At 40.1% G+C, this 12,102-nt stretch overlaps 1 protein-coding gene across 1 annotated transcript; it reads left to right on the top strand.

The window, feature by feature from the left end:
• Positions 1–10,983: 10,983 nt before the first annotated feature.
• Positions 10,984–11,763, top strand: KRTAP17-1 (keratin associated protein 17-1). The gene has a single exon (XM_074341889.1). The coding sequence runs from the start codon at positions 11,056–11,058 to the stop codon at positions 11,359–11,361; it is 306 nt and encodes a 101-aa protein (XP_074197990.1). The 5' UTR covers positions 10,984–11,055; the 3' UTR covers positions 11,362–11,763.
• The last annotated feature ends 339 nt before the right edge of the window (positions 11,764–12,102 follow it).

Here is a 12,102-nt window from a genome sequence, read left to right on the forward strand (position 1 = left end):
TGTGGGGAGGGGTGTCTATCTTGGGAAGGCCCTATAGGGTCCTGCTCAGTTACACTATGATACAGAAAAAAGAAGATAAGGGAGACAGAGGCCACATTATAAAAGATCTAACTGCTTTACTTTTTTATCTAATTGCTTTATCTTTGCTTGCAGTACCTGAAGTATTTAATTTAATACCTCTGGGTTCATTGAAGGCAGGGAACTGTGAGGAGCAGAAAAGGTGGTCCATGTTGAATGTACACTCATCTCCAGTCTCAAGAAATTTGGGGTCTTCTGGAAGCGCTGCACAAGATTTATACATAATGAATATTTCCTCCCTATGATGAATGGGGAAGCACCATATCCAAGATGAAGGAAATGCTCTCAACCAGAGAAGCATCAATAAATAAGTGTATGGTTACCAAGGGTGATGACACCTGGGTATGCAAGTTTCTTTAAGATATCTGTCTAGTGGATTCATTGTGGATTCCTTCCTGTTAAGACGAGTTTCCTTTTTCAAATACCAATCCTTGATGATTTTTACTAAGGGTACCTTCCAATGGCATTTTTTCTTTGTCAGAAATTTCACAACAGATGTAGATAGAAAAATGACGATTGTGGTGTGTGATGGTTAACTTTATGTGTCAACTTGACTGGGATAAGGGATACCCAGGTAAGTGGTAAACATTATTTCTGGGTGTGTCTGTGAAGACATTTCTGGAAGAGATTAGCATTTGAATCAGTAGCCTGAGTAAAGATCACCCGCACCAGTGCAGGTGGGCATCATCCAATCAATGTCAAGAAGTTAACTGCCTGCTTTCTTCTAGGAATTTTATGGGTTCAGGACTTACATATAGAACTTTAATCTAGTTTGAGTTTATTTTTGTATTTGGTGTGAAAAAAAAATGGTCTCGTTTCATTGTTTTACATGTAGTTGTCCAATTATCCCAACACTACTCATTGAAGAGACTGTCTTTTACCTACTGTATATTCTTGCCACTGTAGTTGTGGATTAATTGACCACACATGTGTGGGTTTATTTCTGGGCTCTCTATTCTATTCCATTCATCTATGTGTCTGGTTTTGTGCCAGTACCACCCTGTTTTGATTACTGTAACTTTGAAGTATAGTCTGAATTCAGGGAGCATGATTTCTCTCTAGCTTTATTCTTCTTTCTTAAGATTGCTTCAGCTATTTGGGTTCTTTTTGCGGTTACATACAAATTTGAGGGTTATTTGTTTCAGTTCTGTGAAAAATGCCATGGGTATTTTGAGAGAAATTGCGTTTACTCCATAGATACCTTTGGGTAGTAAGGACATTTAAACAAAATTAATTATTGCAATCCTTTAACACAGGATATCTTTTCTTTCTTTTATTTTTTATTTTTATTTTTAACATTTTTTTTTATTGAGTTATAGTCATTTTACAATGTTGTGTCAAATTCCAGTGTAGAGCACAATTTTTCAGTTATACATGAACATACATATATTGATTGTCACATTTTTTTTTCACTGTGAGTTACCATAAGATCTTGTATATATTTCCCTGTGCTATACAGTATAATCTTGTTTATCTGTTCTACATATGCCTGTCAGTATCCACAAATTTTGAAATCTCAGTCTGTGCCTTCCCACCCCCCACCCCCTTGGCAACCACAAGTTTGTATTCTACGTCTATGAGTCAGTTTCTGTTTTGTATTTATGGTCTTTCCTTCCTTCCTCCCTTCCTTCCTTCCTTTCTTTCTTTCTCTCTTTCTTTCTCTCTTTCTTTCTTTCTCTCTTTCTTTCTTTCTTTTTTAATTCCACATATGAGTGATCTCATATGGTATTTTTCTTTCTCTTTCTGGCTTATTTCACTTAGAATGACATTCTCCAGGGACATCCATCTTGCTGCAAATGGTGTTATGTTGTCATTTTTATGGCTGAATAGTATTCCATTGTATAAATATACCACCTCTTCTTTATCCAGTCATCTGTTGATGGACATTTAGGCTGTTTCCATGTCTTGGCTATTGTAAACAGTACTGCTATGAACATTGGAGTTCAGGTGTCTTTTTGAAGTAGGGTTCCTTCTGGATATGTGCCCAGGAGCAGGATTCCTGGGTCATATGGTAAGTCTATTCCTAGTCTTTTGAGGAATCTCCATACTGTTTTCCACAGTGGCTGCACCAACCTCCATTCCCACCAGCAGTGTAGGAGGATTCCCTTTTTTCCACAGCATCTCCAGCATTTGTCGTTTGTGGACTTTTGAATGATGGCCATTCCGACTGGTGTGAGGTGATACCTCATTGTAGTTTTGATTTGCATTTCTCTGATAATTAGTGATATTGAGCATTTTTTCCATGTGCCTTTTGATCATTTGTATGTCTTCCTTGTTTGCTTGTTTAGGTCCTCTGCCCATTTTTGGATTGGGTTGTTTATTTTTTTTCTTATCGAGTCATATGAGCTGCTTATATATTCTGGAGATTAAGCCTTTGTTGGTTTCATTTGCAAAAATTTTCTCCCATTCTGGAGGTTGTCTTTTTGTTTTACTTATGGTTTCCTTTGCTGTGCAGAAGCTTGTAAGTTTCATTAGGTCTCATTTTATTCTTGCTTTCATTTCTTCTAGGAGAAAATTTTTGAGATGTATGTCAGATAATGTTTTGCCTATGTTTTCCTCTAGGAGGTTTATTGTATCTTGTCTTATGTTTAAGTCTTTTATCCATTTTGAGTTGATTTTTGTATATGGTGTAAGGGAGTGTTCTAGCTTCATTGTTTTACATGCTGCTGTCTGACTGTAGCTCTATAGTATTGTCTGAAGTCTGGGAGAGTTATTCCTCCAGCCTCTTTCTTTCTCTTCAGTAATGCTTTGGCAATTCTAGGTGTTTTGTGGTTCCATATAAATTTTACTATGATTTGTTCTTGTTCTGTGAAATATGTCCTGGGTAATTTGATAGACATTGCATTAAATCTGTAGATGGCTTTGGGCAGTAATACCATTTTAACAATATTGATTCTTCCAATCCAGGAGCATGGGATATCTTTCCATTTTTTAAAGTCTTCTTTAATTTCCTTAATCAGTGTTGTATAGTTTTCCATGTATAAGTCTTTCAGCTCCTTAGTTAGATTTATTCCTAGGTATTTTATTACTTTGGGTGCTATTTTAAAGGGCATTGTTTCTTTACTTTCTTTTTCTGTTGATTCATCGTTAGTGTAAAGAAATGCAACTGATTTTTCAACATTAATCTTTTAACCTGCTGCCTTGCTGAATTGTTCGATTAGTTCTAGTAGTCTTTGTGTGGACCTTTTAGGGTTTTTATATATAGTATCATGTCATCTGCATATAGTGACACTTTTACCTCTTCTTTCCCAATTTGGATGCCTTTTATTTCTCTCTCTTGCCTGATTGCTGTGGCTAGGACATCCAGGACTATGTTGAATAGGAGTGGTGATAGTGGGCATCCTTGTCTTGTCTCAGATTTTAGTGGGAAGCTTTTGAGTTTTTCACTGTTGAGTACTATGCTGGCTGTAGGTTTGTCATATATAGCTTTTATTATGTTGAGATATGTTCCCTTTATACCTAATTCTCTATTTGGTGAGAGTTTTTATCATAAATGGGTGTTGAATTTTATCAAATGCTTTTCCTGCATCTATTGAGATGATCATGTGGTTTTTGTCCTTTCTCTTGTTGATATGATGTATTACATTGATTGATTTGCGTATGTTGAACCACCCTTGTGTCCCTGGGATTAACCTGACTTGATAATGATGTATGATCTTTTTTATGTGCTGTTGGATTCTATTTGCTAATATTTTGGTAAGATTTTTGCATCTATGTTCATCAGCGATATTGGTCTGTAATTCTCTTTTTTGGTGGTGTCTTTGCCTGGTTTTGGTATCAGGGTGATGGTGGCTTCATAGAATGAGTTTGGGAATGTTCCCTCCTTTTCAATCTTGTGGAAGAATTTGAGAAGGACTGGTATGAGTTCTTCTTTGTATGTTTGGTAGAATTCCCCGGTGAAGCCATCCGGTCCTGGACTTTTATTTGTAGGGAGGTTTTTTATTGCTAATTTGATTTCATTTCCAGTGATTGGTTTGTTCAAGTAGTCAGTTTCTTCTTAATTCAGTTTTGGTGGACTGTATGTTTCCAGAAACTTGCCATCTCCTCTAGGTTATCCATTTTGGTTCCATATAGTTTTTCATAACATTCTCTTATGATATTCTGTATTTCTATGTTATTTGTTGTAATTTCTCCATTTTCCTTTCTTATTTAGCTTATTTGTGCTCTCTCTTTTTTCTTCTTTGTAAGCATGGCCAAAGCTTTGTTGATTTTATTTACTTTTTCATAAAACCAGCTTTTAGTTTGATTGATTTTTCTTTCTTTTTTTTTTTTTTTAAATCTCTATTTTATTTATTTCCTCCCTGATCTTTATTATTTCCTTCCTTCTGCTGCCTTTTGGGTGTTTTTGCTTTCTTTTTCTAATTCTTTTAGCTGGTGGGTTAGATTGTTTATTTGAGATTGTTCTTTTTTGAGGAAGGCCTGTATTGCTATAAATTTCCCTCTTAGTACTGTCTTTGCTGTGTCCCATAAATTTTGTGTGGTTGTGTTTTCATTTTCATTTGTCTCATGGTATTTTAAAATTTCAACTTTGATTTCATCGTTGACCCATAGGTTTTCAAATAGCATGTTGTTTAATCTCCAAGCTTTCCTTTTTTTCTCCTTTGTTTCTCTGTTGTTGATTTCTAGTTTCATGGCATTGTGGTCAGTAAAGTTGCTTGAGATAATTTCTATCTTCTTAAAATTGTTAAGGCTTCTTTTGTGCCCAAGTACATGATCAATCCTAGAAAATGTTCCATGTGGACTTGAAAAGAATTTATTTCCTATTTTGGGGGGGGTGTAATGCTCTCAAAATATCCATCAAATCTAATTTTTCTATTGTATTATTTAATTTCTCTGTTGCCTTATTTATCTTCCATCTGGAAGATCTGTCTAGTGATGTTAATGCAGTGTTAAAATCTCTCACAATGATTGTGTTCCCGTCAATATTTCCCTCTATCTCTGTTAGTAATTGTTTTATGCACTTAGGTGCTCCTTTATTGGGTGCATATATATTAATGAGTGTAATATTCTCATCTTGTATTACTCCTTTAATAAATTATAAAATGTCCTTCTTTATCTTTCTTTATGGCCTTTGTTTTAAAGTCTATTTTGTCTGAAATCAGTACTGCTACACCTGCTTTTTTGGCTTTTCCATTTGCATGGCATATCCTTTTCCATCCTTTCACTCTCAATCTATCCGTATCCTTCTCCCTAAAGTGGGTCTCTTGTATGCAGCATATTGAAGGTTCTTGCTTTATTATCCAGTCTACTACTCTATGTCTTTTGACTTGAGCATTTAGTCCATTAACATTTACAGTAATTAAGGATAGATGTGTGTTTATTGCCATTTTGAACTTATTTTTGCAGTTGATTTGGTATTTCCCCTTTGTTCCTTTCTTCTTCCTTTGGTGGTTTGGTAATTTTCTTTTGTATTATCTTGAATTTTATTTAGTTTTTGTGACTTACTTGTAAGTTTTGGCTTGTGGTTACTCTTTTTTGTAAGTCTATTAACCCATTACTATAAATGTTTGTATTAAACAGATAGTAATATAAGCTCAAACCCATCCTACCGAGAACAAAAAATTTTAAAAAGAAAGAAAGAAAAATTCTATATTTTCTTGCTTCCCTATCCCACTCTTAATGATTTAGATGTCTTCTTTTACAATTTTGTGTTTATTCGATTTGTAATTCATGGCAGTTATCTCCTTTCCAGTTACGAGTTTCTCATTTTTGTAGCATCCTGCTTCTTTTATATTTAGAGTAGACTGGTCAATATTTCTTTTAGCATGGGTTTAGTGTTGCTAAACTCTTCTAGTTTTTGCTTGCTTGTGAAATTCTTTATCTCTCCTTCTATCCTAAAGGATAGCCTTTCTGCATCTTTTTTTTTTTTTTTTTTCATTCAGGACTTTGAATACATCTTGTCACTCCCTTCTGGCCTGCAATGTTTGTGTAGAGAAATCAGCTGAGAGCCTTATGGGGGTTCCCTTGTAACTCACTTTGTTTTCCTCTTGCTTCCTTTAGGATTGTTTCTTTATCCTTGACTCTGGCCATCTTGATTATGATATGTTTTGGTGTGGATCTGTTTGGGTTCTTCCTGTTTGGGACCCTCTAAACTTCCTGTACTTGGATATCTGATTCCTTCTTTAGGTTTGGGAAGTTTTCAGTCATGATTTCTTCAAATACCTTTTCAATCACCTTTGATCTTTCTTCCCCTTCTGGGACCCCTATTATGAGTAAATTGGCATGCTTTATATTATCCCATAGGTCCCTTATATTGTTTTCATTGGTTTTTCTTTCAGCTGTTCTGATTGTCTTGTATTCTAGGTCACTTATTCATTCCTCTGCATTATCCAGCCTGCTTTGTACAGCCTTTAGATCAGTTCTCATCTCAGCAAATGAGTTTACCAATTCTACTTGGCTCTTCTTTATAGCTTCAATTTCATTTTGACATATTTTATATTTCTAAACACTATCTCTTTTAGTTCTTTCAGTACTTTGATCACTCCTTTTTAAAAATCTTGATCTAGTAGGCCATCAATGTCTATTTCATTGATTGTTCTTTCAGGGGATTTCTCTTGCTCTTGTAATTGGGAGTGGTTCCTCTGCTTCTTCATCTTGCTCATATCTCTTTGGCACTGTGACTTATGGAGTATCAGTTATCTATTGTGGTCCTTTATTTATTTATCTATCTAATGCCTATGCAGGAATAAAACTTAAAAAAAAAAGAGGGAGGGAGAATTTTAAAAGAAGGGAGGAAAAAATGCTTTGAAAACAGTGTATAATCAATAATAGGAAGGTAAGTTGAATCAGAATAGCAATCGAGTTGAAACATCTTTTAAAAATCTTTAAAAAAGGAGGAAAGAAAAAAAAAACAAATTTTGAGACCTGTGTATAATCAATAACAGGAGATCAAAACCAAGAGAAATAAAAGTGAAATGAGATGGATTTTTAAAAATAATAATAATAAAAATATTTTAAAAGAAAAAATTTAAAGGGATTAAAACTGGAAGCATATACAATTGTTTAAAAAGTAAAAATTAAATAGGTAACAGAAAATAGAACAGATTAATTAAAAAAAAGAGGGAGGGATGTGTTCTCATGGAGACTGTGCACTCTTAATGATTTTATCGAGAGGTCCTTCTGTCTTTTCCCTGTTTCATGAACTCAGCTTGCTGTCAGAGGCCCTCCATTGGTACCCCTCCTCTGTGCTGCTCCCAGTGCCTGTCAGCAAGCTGATTGCACCCCCTCCCAACACTGTGGTCAGGTGCTGCACTCTTACACAGTGGCAGGCAGATCACTCCCCCTCCCCCTCCTGATGCTGCTGTCAGATGTTACGCTCCTGCCAGGAAGGCGGGTGGCTACCCACCCTGTCCCGGTGTTGGTCGCTCCCCTGCTCTGTGCAGCTGCTCGCTCTGCCTCGGGTCGTGCTCCACAGGCAGTCTCAGGGAAGATGGTGGAACAGCCCTGCCCCAGCTCAGTGTCAAAACTCAGCTCCTTGCTTGTCTTGATGGGGTGAGTTCTCTGAGGTACCAGGGCAGAAAGATCCTATCTGCCTTGGGCTGTAAACAAGTCTCTGTCTGGACTTTGAGGCTGCTAAGCCTTTAGGTACGGATTCAGGTTTTGACCCTGCCCCTGCCTGGGTGCTAAGCACAAGAGGATATGGCAGAGGTGCCTGAGCCCTGCCTCTCTTCTCCCCAAATCTTCTGCGGGTTTTTGGAGATAGGGGTATGGCACCCTTCCCCCTAGGGCACATCAGCTGTGTTGTTTTATGGAGGGCCCAGGTTGTTTTGCCCTGTGTACCCATTCATCCATGGCGCACAGTACCCTGCAGTGTCCCAGGGATGCCTCACTGCAGCTGCCCCAGTCCTCTGCCCAGCTGGGGCAGCCTGTCCTGTACCTCACCTGATGCTTTGCCTCTAGGGCTGGGGGTTGTGGAGACCCTCTGTGCCCGTTTAACTTAGTTCTGTCGGTCAAGGGCTGCTCCATACAGATCTGAGCCTCAGAGGTTCCCCCTCTGTCCTGCTGACCTCTCCGTTGGAGAAGAGGAAATTCAGCGACTGAACGCTATTCCTCCTTTGCTGCTCCTCCCCGGTCCCGCACTGTTTTGCTTTTTCTTCTTTCTTTTTTCCTTTTCTTCTACCAATTCCTGGTGTTTTTGTCTTTTGAAGAGGGCAATGTTCTGTTGGAGTTCATCAGGTGATCTGGCTGGCTGGGTGGGTCCGTGGTTGTGAGTTTTGGCGTATTTGTGGGAGATGGTGAGATACCAGCATCCTCTACTTTGCCATCTTGGCCCCTCCTCCTCTTTTCATTTTTTGTATTATCTTCAGTTTCTTTCATCAATGTGTTATAGTTTTCAGAGTATAGGTCTTTTACCTCCTTGGTTAAATTTATTCCTTGGTATTTTATTCTTTTTGATTTGATTGTAAATGGGATTGTTTTCTTGATTTATCTTTCTAGTAGTTCATTATTAGTATATAGAAATGCAATAGATTTATGTATGTTAATTTTATATCCTGCACTTTGCTAAATTCGTTTATTAGTTCTAATAGTTTTTCTGTGGAATCTTTAAGGTTTTCTATATATAGTGTCATGTCATCTGCAAATAGTGACAGTTTTACTTTTTCCCTTCCAATCTGGCCTTTTATTTCTTTTTCTCATCTGATTGCTATGGCTAAGAAGCTTTTGCCCAGTGAAGGAAATCATTAATAAGAGGAAAAGCCAACCTATGGAATGGCAGAAGATATTTGCAAATGGTATTTAATATCACCTGGTGAACACTAGAGGCCGCCAGAACAGACACTATGCCTAGCATCTTCTCAGGTTAAGCATGATATTCAGTGTAAAAATCAATTTACATAGTAAGATTTTAACTTTGAAAGAATATGTGTCAGGAGGAGCCCTTGAAAGACTCACTGTGATTTCTTTCACCGCTGCTCTTTCTCTCCACTTGGGCATCGGTGGTGCAAGGTTCTGACTGTAGAAATGCAGAGAGAAGGAGTCCAGTCAATTCTTAGCTTATGCAATTCAAAATAGCCTTTTGGGGTGGAGGAAAGTGGGTGATCAGACAGAAGATCTTGGGCCTCCTGGATGGGGTGATGAATGTAGAATTCACAGAGAGAAGGGAGAACTCGAATATCTCAGCTGTGCCATCAGAGGGAGGATGGTGGCTGAAATTAAGAGAGGACCATGTACCTCTCTGTGGATGCCCACCATGAACCCGTTGTCACCCTCTTTAATGCTATGATACTACCCAAGCCCCTCAAACTCAGATTCCATCTCCAGATGAAGGATGGGTAAGAGAAATTCTAAATGATTTTTGGATTAACACAGAACAGACTTTTCTTCCCCCAAAGCTGGAGTGAAGGTTTGAAATAGGTTTAAGGAGTCTTAGAGAGAAATAGTTACATATTTTTAACCTACCTTGGAACATAGATTTAGATTTTGAAGTTAGATTTAGGATTTAGAAATTCATACCCGATACATATATATACACACATATATATACTTATATATATATCTGTATGTATTGCTAGCTACATTCATATCAATATTTACACACAAATCTTTAGGGAAAAATACTAAAAAGGAAACTAAAATATTACCAGTAAATATCTTTGTTATGGGGTTCTGTATGATTTTTACTTTGTCTTTTTTTTTTGTATTTTTCAAAAATTCCACGGTAAGCAGGTATGAAATTTATAATGCAAATACTACTAATATTACTTTTCTTGTTATTATTTAAATTCAGCACCAAAAGCTAATGGCAATCTGGGAAGAATATTTACTACTCAAAATGCAGACACTTCTGTTTTCTGTTTCACAAAGGATCCCTATTAATCGAGAAAAAGACCTGACAGAAAAATGGATAATGGTTATGAAAAGATAACTCACAAAAGAGGGAACATAAATAGCATTTAAGCATGTAAAATATTGCCTAATTCGATTCAGAATAATAGAAATGCAAATTAAAACCATTGCAAGATCCTATCTTTTGCCTATCAGATTGGCAAGGTCACAAATTTGGATAACACATTGTGTAGGTAAAGGATGAAGAGGCAGGTACTTTCTTGCATTGCTGATGGGTGATTTGGCAACAAGCAATGTGATGTTTTAGCTATTCAACGACCTTCCTTCCTTCCTTCCTCCCTTATTTCCTCTCCCCTCCTCCTCCTCTACCACCACCACAACAACCACCACCACCACCACCACCACCACCACCACCACCACCTCCTTCAAGAGTGTTGCAGGCTCTCACCACTGTGTTTCCAGCCCGGTTAGAGAGAAGTGTCAGTGTTCAGCTCCCGTGCGGCTCAGAGAGAACGTGGCTCCCAGCCTCTTGCAGTTTTATGATGAGTCTCTCTCCGTTTCATAGGGTAGTTATTACTGCAGATTGATGCTCATTGACCAAGGCCAAACAAACGTGTGGCACGCTCCACATACCTCACACAGACACAAATATTTGCCTTGCTTACACGGGCTGGGATGAGGATGCCACTTCTACCTGGGAGGAGCCACGTGACCAGACCTGGGGCAGAAGGCGCAGGGCATCCTGCTTTTAGTTCTGATTTTCGACGACAAAAGGTCTGCTGCCAACGATGTGGAGGGGCAGAACCCGTTCTAGAGCCAGAGTCTGGGTCTGGCTTCCCCTCAGCTCTCCAACTGGGGCTAATGACAGCTGGCCCCGTTTGGCCATGATGACAGGTCTTCTCCAAGGTGTATTTTTACCCTCTGGACAAACAGCAGTTGGGACGAGTGGGGCTTTTTTTTTTTTTTTTTTTTTTTTTTTTATGAGTTGAGGTACTCAGGGCTGGAAAATAAACAGGCAGCTAATGAGACGTTCTTCTGGAAACTGGCATAAATAATAACAAAGACAACATCCTGTCCCTGGGTGCCAGCACCCGCACGTGAGGGGGTATAAAAGCTGCTGTCGGGCAGGCGACCGTCAGACTCGGGGAGCTCTGGGCGCGGTCCTGACCTGCGACCTGACCAGCGGGGACCATGGGGTGCTGCCCAGGGGACTGCCTCGCCTGCTGCACGCAAGAACAAGACTGCTGTGAGGTGTGCTGCTGCCAGCCCTCCTGCTGCGGCTGCTGCGGCAACTGCTGCGGCTGCTGCGGCGGCGGCGGCGGCGGCGGTGGCTGCGGCGGCGGCTGCTGCGGATCAGGCTGCGGGGGCTGCGGGGACTGCGGGGGCTGCGGCGGCTGCGGCGGCTGCGGGAGCTGCTGCGGCTCCAGCTGCTGCGGCTCGTCGGGCTGCTGCGGGCCCGTGTGCTGCCAGCCCACGCCCATCTGCGAGACGAAATGAAGACCGTTCCGCCCTCTCCGCGGAGGCGGTGCAGGGAGAGCCTCCGTCTGCCCCAGGCGGAGACGGCGGGCCCCCAGGCCGAGACCGCGGGCCCCCAGGCCCTTCCGCGTGCCCGAGACAGTGGCCTGCCTCCTGTGTCTTTTGTAGAAGATTTAGTCTTTAAAGCCGGCCCGGGGCTTTCAAGGCACTGAGAACAAGAGCCACATGCTGGTGAGAAGTGACAGCTGGGTCCCACCGCACCCAAAAGTGGTACCCGAAGCTCAAAGGGTGAATCCTCATGGCTTGTTTCCCCACCATGATGTTAAAAGGACACCTTCTTATTTAAAGTGACTTTCTGCTTTCCTGAGATGCAAACATTCCTCTTTGTTAACTTAATAAATTCAAGCGTGCTGGCATAATCAAGTTAGTTCGCCCGCCTCTTCCTTGGCTTCTTCCCCTTGGGCACTGGCCCAGGAAAATTGACTCTGGCATCCACAACAGGGTTCGGGAAACGTGGTTGTGGACCACCTGCGTTAGAATTAGCCGGGAGCTAGTTAGAACAGAGGTTCTGGAGCTCTCTTTGAGACAAGCGGAATCAGAATCCACAGGGGTGTGGCTTGGCAGTCTGTTTTTAACAAGACCCCAGATGTAGCTAGACTAGAGTTTCTACATGTTGCAGGAGAGTCACCTGGGGCAGATTTAAACCCATAGATCCTGCAGCTTCCCTGCTAGAGATCTGATCTTTCAGCTCTAGGGTGGGGG

The sequence above is a fragment of the Camelus bactrianus genome, chromosome 16, assembly GCF_048773025.1.
Source record: "Camelus bactrianus isolate YW-2024 breed Bactrian camel chromosome 16, ASM4877302v1, whole genome shotgun sequence".
Classification (NCBI taxonomy): domain Eukaryota; kingdom Metazoa; phylum Chordata; class Mammalia; order Artiodactyla; family Camelidae; genus Camelus; species Camelus bactrianus.

Bases quoted from the DNA above. Each gene is read 5' to 3' on its own strand.
- KRTAP17-1 (XM_074341889.1), top strand. From the start codon at position 11,056: ATGGGGTGCTGCCCAGGGGACTGCCTCGCCTGCTGCACGCAAGAACAA.